The sequence below is a fragment of the Hydra vulgaris genome, chromosome 06 (assembly GCF_038396675.1).
Source record: "Hydra vulgaris chromosome 06, alternate assembly HydraT2T_AEP".
Lineage (NCBI taxonomy): Eukaryota > Metazoa > Cnidaria > Hydrozoa > Anthoathecata > Hydridae > Hydra > Hydra vulgaris.
In genome coordinates this window covers 39,924,722-39,945,000 of record NC_088925.1, presented here as the reverse complement: position 1 = coordinate 39,945,000, position 20,279 = coordinate 39,924,722, and the positions used below count along the sequence as shown (strand labels likewise).

Genomic DNA, 20,279 nt, shown 5'->3' with positions numbered 1-20,279 from the left:
GAAAAACAAACCTTTTATAGATGATGTATTTATCGCTTTTCGAAAAAATTGAATCATCAAAGCAAAGTTTTTCCCTCAGAAATGATAAACATTTTAATTTTATACTTTAACTAAAATGTTTAAAAAAATTAGCCTTAGGTACAAAGTGATATCAAAATGTGTGTTTAAAATATTGGATATTTTTATCTTTAAAAAGTCATTATATCTATTAAATAATTAAAACTTTTTATAAAGCAAGTGAATTTAATTGAGACAATTACACAAATTTTTCTTTATAAAAGCACAAAATAAATATAAACAACTGTATATAATTAAAAATTATTTAACAGAGATCTTCTAGGTCGTATTTGATATATTCGGAAAACATTTTTCAAAAAAAAAGTAAAGACTTTCCCAATTTTTTTTTTTTTTTATAGGTAATGATTTTTTTTAAAAAAATAAAGTTAAAAACATATATGTTGCAAAAATATTTATTTAAACTTGAATTTATAGAAGACTTTTTGGAAATCCGGAAAAACTAAAAGTTGAAAAAAATATCCGGAATTCCAGATATATCTGGAAAAAGATAATCCCTGATTTAAACAATGAAATTATTAAAAATATTGAACAAAAATATATTGGCAACTAGAATAAAAAATTTTTCACAGTAATTTGAGTCACTAAATTTATATTCTAAAATTATATTTTAAAAATATTTTAAGGCTAGCACTTCCTGGTTTTAATGTGAGATAAATTATGGGTTTTGATAAACTGTAGGGCAACACTTCTTACACTCAATTTGGCACTTCATTGCATGTTTTCCCTAGCTTTGATGGTAGTGAAGTCATTGTCGCTCTCTATTTCTCTCTATGACAGTCGATCTATATACTGGAGCTTTCACAGCTCACAATTTCATTATATTGCTACCCAAAACATGCAATAATATATATATATATATATATATATATATATATATATATATATATATATATATATATATATATATATATATATATATATATATATATATATATATTCATTAACATATTACAACTTATTATATTTTAGTAATAACTTTCTATTTTAGTATCACAGTTACCATGGACAGCAAAGAATGGTGGAGTACAGTTAAAATACTGGTCAAATACAAGAGGGTATATACTTCTCCACCATTCACAAAGTTGACGGTTCCATTGACAAGGTAATTCATAAAACATATCTTTATGCAAAAAACTAAGTAGAGTGAAAAAATCTTGATCACCTAAATGACCACGGAAAGAAAATTTATCTGCTAAATGCTTCAGCTTCACTGGATAATCAAGATAGCTGTTGTATAATTTGCTATGTCGTAGAGAAGTTAAGTTTACCAATTTTACTCCACTATTAAATCCAGTAAGACCAAATGGAGGAGGATTACCAACAGCAGTTTTTTTATGTCTCTTTCTGTAAGCTGAAGTGATATGTCTATAAGTTGGTTGCTGCTCTCGTGCTAGCCCAAATAACTGTTCCGGACCCATTTGTAAAAATATATTATAGAGATGCCTTATATCTGTTCTTAATTCTATGTCAACATCAATCATTATAAGGTGAGTAACGTTTCTTAGAGAATTTATTCGATGAAGAGCTAATGGGATAAAGAAAAGAGATTTGCTGTAATAAGATCCAGCAGGACTACTAAATAAATCCTGAAACAAAAAAAGATTGTAATACAACCTAATTTAAAATTCAACAAACAACAAAAAATACTGAACAATGGAGGTCAAAACAGTAATCTTCAGTTTATATTTAAATGTCTGCTTTAAATATAAATATTCAATTTTATTCTTTACCTGCATAACTAAAATTATTTTAGAAAGTTCTTTTGTTACTGCGTTTATGTCCAGATATTGCATTATGGGGTGCAATCGAAAGTGCTGTTTTATTTTTTTATAGATAGAAATAATTATACTTTTTGCTAACATCCAATCATTAGCATCACCAGTTATAAAAATTATAAATTCTGTATCACTTTTAGAAATGATTGATTCAAGTAAATTATAAAAGTGTCTTTGAAGCCTAATATTGTTTGTGGCATTTACAAACTGAATTAAAATATTGATTTTTTCTTTAAATATGTCCTTTGATAAACCAAAATTTATGAGGGTTTTTGCGTGTTGAAACTTTTTATCTATAAACTTAGAACTTCCTATTGTCAAGTCTTGTAGTTTAAGTGTAGAATCGGGCTCGTTTCCAAACATTTTGAATATAATACATAAGATAATGACAATGTAAAGAACCAAAGCAACAAGAATTGGTTGTATAATTTTCATACTTTTCATAAATATTTTTCAGCCAAGAAAAAGAATAATTGAAAACTGTTAATCAAACTAAATTATTTTCTAAGGTTATTAACAACATTTCAACGGTTTTATATTCCAAGATGAAAATAATAGCAGTTTAGTATACTGTGAATACTTTTAAACAAATATCTATAAATTAACAGTTAAATTAAAAAGCCTAGATAACTCAGGAAAAAAATTTAAAAATTAAAAAAATAAAATGCAGATCACGGGTCTTGTTAAATGCAATTTGAAGGGTAAACATCGGCAGAAAATAATTTTCGAAAAAACGCAATTTTTTAACGACATTGTCTTTAAAAATGCGTTGAAAAATTGATAAAATATACCGGAAAATTTCTTTCATTTAACTTTATTTTTTTTTGAAAAAGAATTTTTTTTTTTAAGGAAAATTTACCCTCTTCGATTTAAAATTTACCGGTAAATTGTTACCGGTAAATTGTATGAAAAACTTTTAAAGATTAGCCATGATAAAAAAACTTTAGAAAACTTTATTAAACTTCATAATGTCCATTTTTTATTAAAGTAAGAGCAAAACTTAATGTAATCTAAACTGAATAATATGGATATGACTAAAAATATTTTATTGTTAGCTTTCATTCCTCGTGTTATAATAACAGGAAAAAATATAAGTTTAAACAGAAACAATTTGGAAAAGTGTCATTTGCTTCTTTTAAGACCCAATTTGATATACTTTGGGAAAAAATATTTTAGGAAATATTTGGCGCTTACCATGTCATTGAGTGACTTAAGGCGTGGCATTATTTTAAAAAGTTGCGAGAAAATGCCAATTGCAAGTTGACATTTTTTTTTTGTTCTTGCACAAAAACTCCACAAAAAACGTAATGTGGAGATAATCTTTTAAAAATAATATGGATATAATCTTTTAAAAATAGTCAGATGCCTAATGAATAAAGTAAAATAAATAAAGTGCCAATCAAACGAATAAATAAAATAAGTTTGCCGAAAAGATGAATGAAAATATTATTTTATGACTGTAGGTAAGTACAGGGTAAGTTGGCGAAGTTTGGGTAGCATCGAATTTCTTGCAAACATCTTTTAGCATTAAAAAAAGAACACAATCCCTTTAGTTTTATTACATATTGTTTTAGGTTTCAGTTAATGAAATCCTTTTCCATCCAGTTACTGTTTATGCCACATCGGTTGACCAAATATTTGTAATAAAAAAGATGTTTTATGTCATTATACAAAGGTTTTTCACATAAAATGAAAATACTTTTTACACTTAACTTTTAAACTCTACTGTGCAATAATAAACTTCTTTAAAACAAGTACTGGTTCTAGCACCACTTTTTCAAATATGTTTGGAAAAGCATATATAAAAAAAAAGAATTTACAAATTAAAATTTTGACCTAAAAAAAAATCTGCACAAATTATTGAAGGCACCGTATTTCGTGCAACCTGGGGCCAATGCTCTAAACATAAAAAACGAAGTTTTTACCGTAAAAAGCGAAGAAAAAAAAGTCCATTGCTATAAACATTCAAAAAATTCCATTTTTAAGATAAAAAGTTCGCTATTTAATCCAATGCTATAAACGAACAAGGGAATCGCTTTTTCAGATAAAAAATGCGTTTTTTCGAAAAAAAACTTCAGATAGCTTTTTGATCTCTATTTTAGATATTTTCTTCGTGATTTTTAGCAGCCATTCTTTGAACAACGTTAGCGCTTCAAAATCATTGAACATTCTTTGTTTGTGTTTTTATGTAGATATTTTATAGATAAAACTGAAAAGGATTTTGGTAACTCCATAATAAACTAATTACTTAAAATCTGCATTTAATCGACTATTCAGTTCCTTGTTGTGTTTCGTTAACAATGCATGCATGTATTTAACACTCCATGCTTATTTATGTAGGTTTTCAATAGTAATTTTGGTTAATCAAATTTTTCATAATGTTTGACTAAAGAAAAGTATAAATAGTCGACAAATATGCCATATAATACACAAATACACAACAAAATAAAATGCTGTCTAAAGAACTTAAAACGTTACTAGCAATAAAGATCAGAGAAAACAAAGAGGTTTTTCTTGGAAATATGTTTTAGTTTTATGTTAGTATGTTTTTATTTTAAGTATACATTAGTATGTTTTAGTTAACAAACTATTTAAATAAAAATATGTATAACTACATTATATTTTATGTATAAGTATATATATATATATATATATATATATATATATATATATATATATATATATATATATATATATATATATATATATATATATATATATATATATATATATGTAAATTATGTTAGTGTATTTTACAAATAGAGTGCTCAATGTTCTTAAAGAACAGAGCAATAATTAATTAGTAAAAAACACTTAATTAGTAAAAAACAGATAAGTTAGATAAATGTTTTTTACTAATTAATTATATATATATATATATATATATATATATATATATATATATATATATATATATATATATATATATATATATATATATATATATATATATATATATATATATATATATATATATATATATATATATATATACATATACATACATATATATATATATATATATATATATATATATATATATATATATATATATATATATATATATATATATATAAACTAATTTAAAACATCAGAAAATACGAATTCTCTCAATACTAAATAATTTATTTGAAATTTTCGCCGGATTATAGGCACCGGCATCATCAGCATATAATATAATATAATTACAAAAATTGTGACCGTTAAATAACAACAAAAATTTTTAAATTTTGACGTCACCTTTATTATGGCTTCTTTTACTTAAGTATGAAAAAAATGAAGTCCAAAAATTTGTTTTAACATATTGTCCATTGTCCAAATTCATACCACCGTACATTGGAGAATATTGATGTTTTTGTATCTCCAAGACTTCACGAACTTTTCTTTCAAATTTTTTATTCTCAACTTTAAGTGTTTCTGCCCTATCCCATTCAATATCCTCATCGCAATTTACTTTATGCAAAGCTCATGCAGACTGGTTTAACTTGTTTTCAGTAAAAAAAATTTGGTGTTGTGGAACCCTTGTTTTTATTTGAAGTTTTAATTCACTAACATACACTTTGGAGCATTTGCACTTAATTAAATAGGTTTCAGGTTGGCTGTTGCGTGGTAATTTTGATTTATTTCTAGACGTTAATAGCGTTTTTAGGTTAGCATTTGACTTGAAAACAGTTCTGTAACCAGCTTTTCTGAATATTCTTCTAATTCTGGAAGATATTATTGGTATCCATGGTAAAGAAATTGTAGGAAGGTTATTAGAGTTTGATAGAATTTCATTTTTATTTGCTAAACGTTTTTATCGAACGTGATAAGAAATATCTTTAAGCATTTTTTCATCGAACCCATTTTCAGTAAACACTTGAATTAAAAAACTTTTCTCATCTTTTAAATGGTTTTTGCTGCATATTGAGTATGCTCTGTGTATATATCCGTTGAATATTTCTTTTAAAATTTTGGGATTGTGATGAGAATGAGGTTTGATTTGGATATTGGTTATAGCATCTTTCCTGTAAACCTTGAACTCATATTTTCCATGTGTATTATTAATAACAGTTATATCCAAAAAGTTAATTATCTTATTTTTGTTTTCAACTTCAATAGTATATTTTAGAAAAGGATGTTGCCTATTAAGAATTGTTTGGAACTGCTCCGCTTGCTTTAAGTTAAAAAACCTAGCGTGGCTATCATCTACATATCTGTGAAAGTATTTAATATCAGTTGAAGGAATTGTTGTCATTGCCATTTTTATTGCCTTTTCCTCATGATATTGTAAAAAAGATTCAGCCAAAACAAACATAAAAGGCAATCCAATTCTCCAACTCATGAATCTCACCGTTCCACAAGAAATAAAAACGAAACAAACAAAGTTCAATTAGTTGTTTTGTTTCAGTTAAAGTAAGCTTAGTTGAGTTTTTGTAAGAAACGCTTTTATTTAATTGATCCAAAAGTACTAAAGTTGCTTCTTTTGATGGTATTATTGGGTATAAGTTCACAACCTAACCTAAAAACGCTATTAACGTTTAGAAATAAATCAAAATTACCACGCAACAGCCAACCTGAAACCTATTTAATTAAGTGCAAATGCTCCAAAGTGTATGTTAGTGAATCAAAACTTTAAATAAGAACAAGGGTTCAACAACACCAAAAAATTTTTACTGAAGGCAAGTTAAACCAGTCTGCATTAGCTTTGCATAAAGTAAATTGCAATGAGGATATTGAATGGGATAGGGCAGAAACACTTAAAGTTTAAGGAAAGAGTAAGATCAAGTCAATAAGAAAAAATAAATACGATATTATCATTTGCTTAAAACTTAAAAATTTAAAGTAAGATCTAAAAATAAAAAGTAAATAAATTAATATGCACCATAGAAATAACATAAATAAATTAGTCTACTTCGTAGAAATAACGTAAATAAATTAGCAAACCTTAAAGAGGTAATACCATAATTAAGATAATTAAAAAAAAAAAAAATGTTGATACACTTAGTGACATAATTTTTGTATTAATTATTTTTTGTATTTGAGTTTTAATTAAAATAAACATTTAAAATCGGATATATTAAAATCCATAAGTAAGAATGCCTTTTTTGATTTATTTTTAAACTGCTCTATACTAGTTTTATGTGTATTTACAATTTTGGGAAACATTTTCTACAAGTAAGGTCCACGATAAAGAACTGAATATGAAGTTAGTTTTGAATTATATTTTGGGACAACAAAGTTGTTACTTGAAAATTTTGTTGGATATTTATGAACTATTTTTTCAAAATAGGATTGAAATATTTTAGGAGATAATCCTATATTTGTTTTATACATGAAAATTAAAACTTGGTGTAAGTTGATTTTATATATATTTAATGCTCCAAGTATACGCAGAAGAGGCTCACAAGGTAGAGTTCTATTAGCTCCAAAAATTATTCTGCACGCGTTTTTTTGTTTACAGTACAATTTTTTTAATTTTGTATGGTTTGTACTTGCCCATGCAATATTGCAATAAATAAGTAACAATGAATGAAAGAGAAATATAAACTTTTTAAAGAACTACTGTTTAAAAATGGTTCAGCCCTATACATATTTGCTAAATTTTTTGATATTTTATTTTCAATACTTTTTATATGTAAACTCCAACGTAAATGTTCATCTAAGATTACGCCTAAAAAGTTTACTGAGTTTTCTCTTTTAATGTTAGTGTTATTGATTATTAGATTAGGCAATTTGATGGGAATATTTTTTGATTTATTAACTTTGTGGAACAAAATAAATTTGGTTTTATCCACATTTAGAGAAAGTTTATTACTTTTGAACCACTCATTAACTTTCAATAATTGTTCGTTTGTTGTTTCAAATAGTGTATTAATATCACTGTGGGAATAAAAAAGATTGGAGTCATCCGCAAAAAGAATACAATTTAATAGGTCTGTTGCTAAATTTAAATCATTAATATACACTAGGAACAACAGTGGTCCTAAAATAGAGCCCTGGGGAACCCCACAAGTTACGGCAGTCGGAAATGTTTGTTTTTGTTCATAAACTATAAATTGTTTTCTATCGGTCAAATAACTTTTGAACCAAAGTAAATTGTTATTTTTTACACCATAGTGTTCAAGTTTTTTTATTAGTATATTATGATTAACGGTATCGAAATTTTTTGACAGATCAATGAAAATTCCTACGGTAAAGTAGTTATTACTGAATGCACTTGATATTTGATTTACTAGTTCAATCACTGCATGCTGCGTTGAATTTTTTTTTGAAACCAAATTGTTTTGAATACAGCATGTCGTTTTCTGATAAGTGATTAAAAAGTCTATTGTACATTATTCTCTCACGTAATTTTGAAAAACAAGGTAAAATAGATATTGGCCTATAATTAGAGATATTTGAGTCATCTCCGGACTTAAATATCGGCGTGATTCGTGCAACTTTTAGCTTTTCAGGGACGATACCTGTTTTAAGTGAAAGATTAAATATGTGAAATAACGAGGGTTCTATTATATTATATACTGATTTTACAACATTAACGTTAATTTTATCAAATCTAGCACTTTTGTTAGTTTTAAGGTAAAAAAAAGGCGGTTTGCAGTTCAATTTAAATTAGGTTCATCCATAACTTTATCGTAATTTTTTAAATAAGATTCAAATGGTGTTGAATTCATAGGAATTTCTAATGCCAAATTCGGACCAGTATTAGTAAAGAAGCTGTTTAGTTTTTTAACAATAATTGATTTATCATAAATTGTGTTTTTATCAATTGTTATTTTTTTTGACAGAATGTTTCTCGCATAATTATTTTTGCCTATTATTTCTTTAATTACACTCCATATTTTTTTAGTGTTTCCGGTGGCTTTACTTAATAGCTTTGCATAATAAAGTTTTTTTGAGTTCCTTTTTGTTTTTTCAAATATATTTATATAAAGTTTTTTTTTTCAAGTACTTATCATATAACTTTTGTTTTCTTTTTGAAGATTTTATTAACCCGTTAGACAACCATGGAGTTAAAACAATTTTGGTTTTTACAATGATTTTTTTTTCAGGAAATGCTTGATCATATTGCTTGCAGAATTGATTTAAAAATAGATCATATGCGTTGTTAACGTCAAGTGACTACAATACCAAATTCCAATCAATGTTGTCTTTTAAAAGACTTTGAAATTTTTTTTACCGAGTTTTCATTGATCTGTCGCCTATATAATGAATATAATGGATTGAGAAGGAATACTGTTAAAAAATATATTGTTAGTAACTAGAAATGTTGGGAAATGATCCGATAAGTCAGTTTTGATTATGACTGTGTAAAGACGGTTATTAAGATGGTTATTAGTTATTATATTATCAAGAAGTGTAGAAGAGTTGTTAGTCACTCTCATTGGCTTGTTTATTGACGGAATTAAATTATTTTGAAGAAGAGTATTTATAAAATTGTTAACATTATTATTGGAAGCATGGCTTAATAGGTCAATGTTAAAACCCCCAACTAAGTAGGCATGACTTCGGGTTTTATTTATACTTGTTAAGAATGGTTTAAGATGAGTTTTAAATTTTTTTATGCTAATAGATAGAGGTCTATATGTGGCATTTATAATAATTTTTTTGTGTGGTTTTATTTATTAATTCAATGCAAAATGACTCACTATCTTTTTCATTTACGCAGAGATCGTGACGTAAATTATAACTAATTGAGTTGTGAACAAAAATATATACACCCCCACTAACACCACAACCACGTGATTGATGAACTGATGACTAATTAATTATTTCAAATTGGGCATTTGTTTCACCACGCTTACACCAAGTTTCCGTTAGACAAATTTTAAAATCGTGTTTCAATTCATCCAACAAAAACCTAAGATTTTCAAAATTTTTATTTAAACTTCGAATATTAATGTTTAAAATTGAAAAACTATTTTTATTTTTTTGACGATATTGAGAAGATTCAATAACTGTATAGTATTGGCTTTCAAATATTTTTTGATTAAAGTTATTAGAGTCATTGACGTCACTGACTGCGACATTTTCAACGAGAGATTTAATTATAAAGTTTTTCTCCATTCTAAAGTAACACATATATAAATAAACGCAACATAGTTAATAAAATAGTTAGGAATAGTTAAAAGAAAAGTAATGAACCCTAACTTTTACTGACACGGATTCGGGATTTCTTTTGTTTTCTTAGACACCCACTCGCGTACAACCAGCTTATCATATGATATGTATGCAAATTTTCCAAGCTGCCGCTTAACTTTCATTTTTTCTCTAAGATCTTTTCTAATTAAGTTCGTTTCGAAGCTAAAATCTTCGTTTATGTAGATATTTTCAACCTTTAATTTAGAAGAACTTTTTAAAAATTTCTACCTTATCTTTGCAGTCTAACAGTTTAATAATAATTGTGCGTGGTGTTTTTGCATCTCGGCGTACACTACGATGCGCTCGTTCAATTCTCACATTTTCCACCCCTAGAGTCTCCTCAAAAAGTTTAATCACTTTTATTTCACTTTCAGACCATGTTTCAAAAATTTTCAAAAAGCAAATATATACATATATACACAAAAACTTTCATGTCTACAAATAACATTTTTTTAATTGTAGACATGAAAGTTTTTAATTATCCCGCCGGACCTTCGACCCCTGTATGAGGGGTGTTGACCTCCCTATCTAAATGATGGGTAGTCAGTCCCCCCATACTGAACCCACCTCTGAAATGACTGATGGGTCAAAGGTCCGGGCTTCTTTTTCCGAAGGACTTGATAATCTTCATACGTAAGTTCTAAAAATAAAAATTGATATATTTTTTTCAACTGAATTTAAAAATTTAATTTTAAATGATGGAGCAAAATTATAATTGAAAAATATATTACTTATAATTAAGCAAATATTATAGCAATTGAGAAAGTGTTTTTACCAATTTGTTGCTCTGTTCTTTAGGAACATTGACACACTATAACATAATTTATATATACAATATAATCTGTTGCTTCAAATCTAAAATAGAAAAAACATTTTTAATTTAAATTAAAAAAAAAAGTGAAAAAGAAAATCTAGATAATAAAATCAAACTTACTTATTACTTCATTGCTATCTAAAAAAATTAGGACGCTATTATAATGTTTTGAAAGTGTTTTACCTATGTGAAAAACTACCAAAAGAAAATTATTCAGTTACCGGATAATAAGGTCGATGAAGCTAAATGAAAATGATATTTATTGTTTGTTTTTTTATTAAATAAAAAACAGAAAAGTAACAAACCCCAAAATGACAAAAATTATTAAAGTACATTATATAAACATAGAACAAATGTAGTGATAGTGGATTTAATCCAAAAATAGAAAGAACCTTTAAAAAAAAGCTTACTGCTTTTAAATCTACAAAAATTTCCAACTTACATTTTTTTATCTACATTTATCTATAATAAAATATGAATTTATGAGTTACCATTATTTAAAGTTGATCCAGAAGCAACTAAAATAAATTATCAAATAAAAAGTTTATTTATATAATCTTGACGATAATGTTGAAATAAACAATATTTATTGCTTAAAAAGTTAAGTAACAAATGTAATTCAAGTATATTAAAATAAATGTACTATGTAACTTGTTGTGGCTGGTGCAACTGAAGTTATAACTAAATAAAAAACATTAAATAAAAAAGCTATTTTATCTATCTTATCTATTTTATCCTAATGATTATTTTTAAATAAACAATATTTATTGATTCTTTTTAAAATAAAATAAAAGACATTACGATTTGCTGTAAAATAAAAGACATTTCTATTTGCACCAACTGATGATGCTACGAAACCTAAATGACAAAATTTATTAATATATATAAAACATATTCAATGATTTAAAAGAATATTTAAAAGAAGCTTTTAAATCTACAAAATCTAAGTCCTTACTGAGTTCTATCTATCTGTCTGTCTAAAAATAATTAATACCCTAACCCTAGCAGTAAGCAACCCGTAATACGGGTTAGTAATAAATAACAATTTGACTTGATATATTATCTGAAAAATATAAAGTACAAATCATCTATTTGGGCTGCCATTGTCCCGGTTTTTTCGCTGAAGAACGCTATAAAAGTTTTAATTAGTTGTGCTCTCCTCTGTAAAAATTGGAACAACAGCAGCCTTAAGCTTTTATTAGTCTTGGCATTTAGTAAAGACAGCGTAACTTTAAATATTAGGTTGTTTTTAATAACAACAAGCACCAGAGAAGGAAAGCCAAGTATAACTTACCAATACCAAAAGAAGAAGAAAAAGATCATCTCAAACTACAAAAGCATTATTTTACAGATTTATTATTGTATTTTAGAATAAGTAAGTTATAATAAAGGGGAGCATTATTTTCTATATTTATTATTGTGTTCATGAATTAGCACTATAATTAGAATTTATAATTGGTAACTGTGAACAAAAAAAAAAAAGATATGTAGCTTAGCAAATTCTAGTATTCATATTTTGATACTGACTATAGTAAGATTTATACTTAGTCTTAGTTCTAAAGTGTCTTGAGTAAAAAATAATTAACAGAAATCAAGACCACCCAGCACTATATAGTGCCAAGTAATACCACATCTTAGTAAGATCTCTTGACTGGCAAAGATAATCAAATAAAAATTACAAAAATAGTCTAAAGTGGTAAACATATCTTTAAAGTAGTAAACATATCTACAAAAACCTGCAATCCTAATAACATAGATATTATTTGGCAAATAAAAACAAAAACACAATGTTGAATCTTACTTAGTTTTTATCTATAAAACAATTTTATTTAACTACTTAAGGAAAAAAAAAAAAAAAAAATAAAAATCAAAATGCCTCATGTTAAGCAATATATCTAAAAAAAAAATCAAATACAATTACTTTAGAACATATATGATATATAAACCTCTAGAATTTAACTCATTAGCTTAACCACTGGTTTACCATTGAGGTCAAAAATATATAAACAAAAAATTAAAACAATTTATTACAATTATTATTCAAAATAAAAACCTCTAACAATTTAATTTAGGATATATTAATATCCATATTTTTTTGGCAATGTCAGTTAGTATATTCTTATCTAAAGTAATAAAAAAATGGAACCATTCAAGAACAAATTTAAAAATCTAAATATATATTCGGATACCTTAAAAAGAAGCATAGCACAACATTCTTTTGGCAACTTCTAACATAATTTTTTTTACTTTCTACTACTTTTTTCTATTTTCTATACCTTTTTTTTTTTTATCTAAAGAAAATATACATATAGATACAGAGAAATATAAAATATACTGAAATATACGCAAATTTATGAAAATACACTTACATGTCCACAAATAACAGTCTTAATTCATTTAAAGAAAAGGAAACAGACTATAAAAATTAGAAAAAATACGAATAACCAACAAAAAACTAACATTTATTTAAATTTTTATTGTAAAATTAAACAAAGAACAACATCAACTCCACTTGTAACTAAAATTGTATCAGTTCTAATCGCCTTTTAGACCTTGCTTGAAAGACCACACAGAGTAAAGAAATGCTTTTAGAAAAGCCTAGAAAGTTCTTTATTAAAAACCAAAGTGAAACGACACTACTATTAAATTAGCGTATTCATATTAAGATTAAATATAGAAAAACAAACATATAATAACACAATTGTATCCTAAACCACAATTCATTCATGCAAGAGAAATTATTATACATTTATTGAAAATCTAGAAACATTTTTTTCAAAGAGCAAAGGTTTTAACAACACTATAGATAAATTTTATTTATAACAAAATATTGTCATGGCTTTTATTCCAATTATTAAAAGCATGAGAAAGCATGAAACTACTCATAAATATCTTTTAACGCTAGACCCTATCTAAGAATTATAGTAACTTATATTTTCAATATTAACATCTATAACACAAAGCTTTAAATTTAAAAGTACAATTTAAAAAAAGATTACAATAAACTAAATACTTAATAAAATTTTAAAAAGATTTTATATAACCTATCATTTCAAGATACTAAACATTATCTACCTAATGTCTACTTAAACATTTTTAACTCGTACCATAAAAGGTCATGACTTTATGGGTTGCCTACTGCTAGACTACACTTAGACCTAAAGCAGTAACACCGCTTGACTGGTAAGATTGACGAATCTTGCTCTAGATCTAGATCTCAAATATATTGTGTTTTGTAGTTATACTAACTATAAAACACAATATTTTTTTTTAATTTTATATAACATATAAAAACACCTCATTTAACAATCATGTACACATTAGATAAAATATATTTCATACTATTATAAAAACATTTATATAAACACATTTATAAAACAACTATATAACATATATCATCACATACACGTATTTATCAAAAACATATATGCAAACCTTTAACAACTATAAAACAACATTTATTAGCATTAATTATTTTTAATGTAACAAAGAATGCAGACTACAATTCACAACATTGGAAGGAAAAAGATGAAACCATTTAAGAAAATCAAAAATTTCTAATAAACAAAATTACAAAAACCTTAAAATGAAGCATAACACAAAATTCTTTTGAAAAATTCCAGAAGAATTTTTTTTAATTTTTCTATTCCTTATTATTTTTCTTAAAAATATAAAATATACAATATAGATAGAGAGAAATATAAAATAGGTTGAAATAAATTTTCAAAAATAACAATTATTTTATAAAAAAATTATTATTTAAGATTTTTTTGAAATTATTATTAAAAAAAATAATCTTTTTCCATTTTTAATTTAAAAAGTCATTTCTTCTGCAATAAACTATAAAATAACAAATTTTTTTTAATATAATTGTTATTTTTGAAATTTTTATAAAATTTTGCTTCTTTTGAGACCCAACATGACATACTTTTGAAAAACTTTTTTTTTACATAATATTAGGGACCCATTAAAATTTTAAAGGTCTTGAGGAACCTCAAGATAATTTCCTAGAGCATTGATATTTTTCCAGAGTATTTCTGAAATGAATAGACAACTTTTGCACACCCAGGCTAAAGGAATGGTAAAAAAAATTAAAGTTCACTCCATCCTAGTAACTATGCGCACTAATAAAATTCATTAGCGTATTAATATTTATAATCGTAATAATCAATAGCGTAATAATCAATAGCGTAATAATCAATAGCGTAATAATCAATAGCGTAATAATCAATAGCGTAATAATCAAGCGTAATAATCAATAGCGTATTAATATTAATTGCGTATTAAAGAGGAAAAAACAAGCCTTCAACAACTTTCGATATATGTACTTTTAACTGTCAGGGACTTAAGTCAAACATTGAATTTACAAAGTCACTTATACAATCTTATGATATAACGTTTTTATGTGAACATTGGATATCTAAACTTGAATACTCCATAATAAGAGATTTATTTAATAAAACACACTCCATTTATTTCCATCAGTCTAATAAACATGTAAAAGGTCGACCATTTGGCGGAAATGCGTTCTTTATACGAAGAAATCAATTCCAAAATATTAGAGTACTTTACGAGGATGACCATATTTTAGCAATAAATTTCGAAAAAAATGAACTTAATATTATAGTTATTGGAATATACCTCTCCCTATCGCGGAACAGCCTCTCATCATTGGAAGAATACAAAAGTCAACTAGATATCGTCAAAGGTTTAATTAATAGTTACGAAGGTAACGGTAATATAATTATAGCCGGTGATTTCCAATCTTTTCCACACCAAATATATGACTTATTTGAAAGATCGAATTCCAAAAGAAACAGTTATTCTGTCCACTTATCTGAATTTTTAAAAGCAAATCAATTAGAACTAGTAGATGTAACTAAAGGTTCTGGCCCTAATTATACATATCGGCACCAGACGCTACCGAATTCGTCATATATTGATCACGTCGCCGTACCAAAATATACAAATTTCCTAAGTCTAAAATGCATTGTTCATCCTGAGTGCTCAAATAACTTAAGCGATCATTTACCGCTTTCAATATCAGTTGAAGTTGAAGGTAAGCACACTAAATACAATACCACAATAGAAGAAGATACTAATATTCCTAGCTACGCTTGGAACGATTCTAACTTTATAAATTCATATAATGATCATTTAACCAATTGCTTTAACTATCTTAATTTTACTGATAATTATGAATACGACCTTATTCAAATCTATAAAATAATTGCTGGCAGCGCTCAAATAGCTTTTAAGGAAACTTTAAAAAGTAAAAAGCAATGTTTGTATTCAAAATCTGGGTGGACACCTGAATTAAGTTGTTCTAAAACTATTCTTTCAATTCATTTCAACAAATGGGGGGATTCTGGTTTTTTAAAAGATTTAAACTCCGTAACTTTCAATCGTTACTTAATGGCTCGTAAAAGCTTTCGCAACGCCGTCAAGTTGGCTCAAAATAATAAAATTTGCGCACAGTATGCTAAAATTGAAAAGTTACAAAATATTAGACCAAAAAACTTTTGGAATGCTTTTAGATGTTTAAACAAATACATAAATTCTAGATTATTTACCATAAATAATAAAAAAGACAAAGAATCCTTTACTTCAGAATTAGCAAACCACTTCGAAAAAGTACTGAATACTTCAAAAATAACACATCGTAATGGAAATCATCAGAGAATTCCCCCGTGTACAAAACATGATGATGTTATAATAACTGAAGAAAATATAATTAGGGCTATTTCGAACCTAAAATTTAAAAAATCTCCTGACTCTTTCGGTATCTCAGCAGAACATTTGAAATACGCAAATTGTGATACTTTAACAAAATGGCTCATCAAATTTTTTAATTATTCCATTAATTATGGATGGACACCATTATCAATGTCGACGTCTATTAATGTACCCCTTGTTAAATCGTATAAAAAATCTTTAGATAGCCCGAACAATTATCGCGGTATTAGCATTATACCAATTTTTACAAAGGTTCTAGAATACCTAATCCTTATTATATGTCCTGATATTAGAGATACTCACCCCTTACAATTTGGATTTAATGCTAACTGTTCAACGCTACATGTTGAATTTCTAATTAGCGAAACAATTAAACATTACAATAGCAACAATTCACCTGTATACATATGCTCTTTAGATGTAGAAAAAGCTTTTGATAGCTGCAACTGGAATATCCTATTTGATAAATTATATTTCGATAAAAAATTACCACTCTGTATAGTTAACACTATCTCTTCGTTATATAACAATAGTAGTGCAACAGTCTCATATCAAGGTTGTAAATCAAATTCCTTTCTTCTAAAGCAAGGAGTAAGACAAGGATCGATTCTTTCACCTCACCTATACAATATTTACACTGAAAGTCTTCTTGAAACTAATACAAATCAAGGTATTGTTGGCACATCGATATATGGTAACTTCACTGGTGTGGTGGCATATGCGGATGATATCATACATTTAAGCTCTACCCTCAATGGTCTCAAAAAGCTGATAAAAACATGCAATATTTACAGTAATTTAAATTGTATTAAAATAAATGCCGAAAAAACTGAATTCTTGATTTCAGGTAAAGCACAAATACAAACCAATACGATAACGATATCTAGTAATAAAATAAATCTTCAGAATAAACTTAGACATCTGGGATTCACTTGGGATACTAAACATTCAACTTTTGCTTCACTCAATAATACAAATGTTGATGAAAAAATTTCAAACTTTAGAGCTGTTGTTCAAACTCTTATTCAATCTGGAATCCGGTTTGCCCACCCAAGTTCTATTTCTTATATATATAAATTATTGGCAGTCCCTACCTTAACTTATGGTATAGAGATATGTGAAAATAATTCTGATTTGATGAAAAAGCTAGATGTAATTGGAAGGAGTGCACTAAAATCGCTTTTAAATGTTTCAAAACACAGTAAGAACTATACAAATTCGCTATTTAAAATCCAGGAAATTTCAAAAAGTATTCAACAAAATAAATTAAACTTGTTTCTTCGTCTTCTTAATAATAAAACAACTTCAGACATTATCTTTTCACAACTGAAACGCCCCTTATTTAAACATTCGTTTGTTGGCGATATTCAGGACCTATGCCGTTTTCGGATGCTAAATTTTCAAAACTTAAGTCAAAATAAAAAGAAGATAAAAATAGCACTTTCTAAAAGTGAAATTCCCTCCGAAGTTGAACAAACTTTGAAACATGCAATAGAGTGCTGGAATGCGAAAAAGCAAAGAGGAATTTTTAAACAAATAAGAAATAACTTTCTTATTTTTCTTTTTTACCTTGTAAATTACATTGGGTGTTAAATAAATGAAATAATAATAATAATAATTTAGATTATGTACTGATGATGCCGGTGTAATGTGATTACTTTACTCCGTTAAAATTTTATTGCGCAGTAAAATTTTAACATTTAAAATTTACTGCGCAGTAAAATTACAACGTTAAAAATTTACTGCGCTTGTTATTTTATTACCGTCAATAAGTAAAGAAGTAATGTTAAAGTTTGTGGGAGGCGCGGGTAAAAATATACATGTTTTATATTTGGCTATATTTATATACTTATATTTGACATGTTATATATTTATAGTTGGCTGGATGAGTCTTTCTTTTAAGTACCATCAAACTTACTTACAGACTAAGTAAAGTCAATTAGTTGGAATGTTAGCCAAGATCAGACATTTCGTAAATTTTGAAACACTTATGAGTATTTATCATGCCATATTTGGATCGCACCTTAGGTATGCGTGTCAGATTTGGGGTAAAAAAAAAAGTCCGGTAAACCAGCTAGTTTCACTTCAAAACAAAGCCCTTAAAATTATTCACTTTCAAAATTTCTTATTTGACAATGTTTCTTTACTGTACAAATTGTCTAAAATTCTAAGGCTTAACGACAATATTATGTCCCTAGACGACTGATCTTACAGTCCTATAGGTTGAGTTGCACAAGTCCCTGCAAGACCTATAAGAATCTTTTTGAAGGATCTTGTAAGATTTTAAGGAATTCTTGCAGGATAAGGTAAGATCAAAAAGTATATTTCAAAAGACCTTGAAGGATCACAATAAGATTCTTATAGGATGCTGTAGGCTAATTTTAGATTCGTATATAGGGCTGCAAATCCTGGCTCGTGTTCGTGAACGGCTCAACAAGAGCTCGTTCATGTTCGGCTCGAATGATAAACGAGCCGGGCTTGAACAAAAAATTAGGCTCGTTTATTAAACGAGCCGAGCTTGAACATCATAGGCTCGAATATATATATATATATATATATATATATATATATATATATATATATATATATATATATATATATATATATATATATATATTTATCCAATGCAATGAGAGCAAGACTTATATTTGTGAAAATGTAATTTGAACTATTAGAGTGCAGTGTTTAATAGGAATTATCATGTTTGTGAGAGTTTACATTATGTTTGAACTTAGAACATCAAGTTCGAACATTGAACTATTAGTTTTAACTTTTATTTTGAACTATTAGATTTGTGGGATCTTATTTCATTATGTTGTTTATTTGCATGTTTAATAGACTGTAGGATTGTTTATGTTGTTTGTTGACTTGCATTATTTACAGACGAGCCTTTAACGAACAAGTTTTTTTTACTAAATGGCTTTAAACTAACAGGTTACAATAATTATTTCGAGTTTTAAACCAGTCGAGCTCGAGCAACATGTAAAACGAGCCGAGCCTAAACAATACTAATCCTTAACGAGCCGAGCTCGAACAAAGAATCTCATGTTCGAAACGAGCTCGAGCCGAGCCTGAACGCTCCTAATATGTAAACGAGCCAAGCCGAGCCCTGGCAAGCTTGGCTCGTTCGGCTCGATTTACAGGCCTACATTTAGGGAACCATTTGTAGAGTTCACTGCTTAACATTTTGACAAATGATTCAGCACCTCTTGATAACGACAAAGAAAGTTTCTTTTGACATGTGGTTTGAATGTCATATAAAAACTCTGTATATGGTTGACATAACTCTGTTGATGGTTGGGTAGATGTCAGCAGACAAGGCCGCAGATACTTCTGCTACACGTAACATTACATCCAGATACTCCTCAAAGAGCTCAAAATCTTCTTCTGTTGGGATGATCTCTGCCATATTGCCATTATCTCGTCCTGGATTGTCCCAAATGCTGGAAAGTGTTCGGCGCATTTTCATCACACTTTCAATCATCATGGTGACAGAATTCCAACGAGTTGCTACTGGGGTAATGATTTTGGCAAAGGTTTCACCATCATCTAAAAAAGAGAAAAAAATATATATATTTACTAATTCTAGTTGAAATAATGTTTTCTTTATACAATTTTACCGTTCAAACAATATTCCTTAGAAATACTGTAACTTTATTATTGAACACTTCTTTGCCAATATATAATATAAAAATTGTGCTCATACCTGACAAATGATCAAGGTCATCTTTGTCCATAGCAATTTCTTTTTG

The 20,279-nt window shown here is 27.0% G+C and overlaps 4 protein-coding genes across 5 annotated transcripts in view; 1 reads left to right on the top strand and 3 right to left on the bottom strand.

The window, feature by feature from the left end:
* Positions 1 to 152, bottom strand: part of LOC100213973 (uncharacterized) — a 104,953-nt gene extending 104,801 nt beyond the window's left edge. For both annotated transcript variants that reach the window (XM_065800128.1, XM_065800129.1), the window contains exon 1: positions 12 to 152. In XM_065800128.1, the coding sequence (XP_065656200.1) occupies positions 12 to 57 (46 nt within the window). In that variant the 5' untranslated portion in view covers positions 58 to 152. The remainder of the gene's footprint in view (positions 1 to 11) is intronic.
* An 856-nt stretch (positions 153 to 1,008) lies between these two features.
* LOC100205303 (xyloside xylosyltransferase 1) lies at positions 1,009 to 2,541 on the bottom strand. The gene is made up of 2 exons (XM_065800126.1): positions 1,809 to 2,541; positions 1,009 to 1,664 (listed from the first exon to the last, which is right to left on the bottom strand). The coding sequence occupies exons 1-2, from the start codon at positions 2,295 to 2,297 to the stop codon at positions 1,044 to 1,046; spliced, it is 1,110 nt and encodes a 369-aa protein (XP_065656198.1). The 5' UTR covers positions 2,298 to 2,541; the 3' UTR covers positions 1,009 to 1,043.
* Positions 2,542 to 5,649: 3,108 nt separating this feature from the next.
* Positions 5,650 to 6,177, bottom strand: LOC136081390 (uncharacterized). The gene has a single exon (XM_065798703.1). It carries the CDS (start codon positions 6,175 to 6,177, stop codon positions 5,650 to 5,652), a length of 528 nt encoding a protein of 175 aa, XP_065654775.1.
* A 4,335-nt stretch (positions 6,178 to 10,512) lies between these two features.
* On the top strand, positions 10,513 to 18,120 carry LOC136081389 (uncharacterized). Its single transcript, XM_065798702.1, has 2 exons — positions 10,513 to 10,610; positions 15,081 to 18,120. The coding sequence occupies exons 1-2, from the start codon at positions 10,513 to 10,515 to the stop codon at positions 18,118 to 18,120; spliced, it is 3,138 nt and encodes a 1,045-aa protein (XP_065654774.1).
* The last annotated feature ends 2,159 nt before the right edge of the window (positions 18,121 to 20,279 follow it).

Excerpts from the sequence above, each read along its gene's own strand:
- LOC100205303 (XM_065800126.1), bottom strand. The coding sequence starts at position 2,297 with ATGAAAAGTATGAAAATTATACAACCAATTCTTGTTGCTTTGGTTCTT. Across the intron at positions 1,665-1,808 it reads AAATAATTTTAGTTATGCAG|GATTTATTTAGTAGTCCTGC; the intron begins GTAAAGAATAAA and ends TTTTTGTTTCAG.
- LOC136081390 (XM_065798703.1), bottom strand. The coding sequence starts at position 6,177 with ATGAGTTGGAGAATTGGATTGCCTTTTATGTTTGTTTTGGCTGAATCT.
- LOC136081389 (XM_065798702.1), top strand. The coding sequence starts at position 10,513 with ATGGGTAGTCAGTCCCCCCATACTGAACCCACCTCTGAAATGACTGAT. Across the intron at positions 10,611-15,080 it reads GGACTTGATAATCTTCATAC|AGGAAAAAACAAGCCTTCAA; the intron begins GTAAGTTCTAAA and ends TGCGTATTAAAG.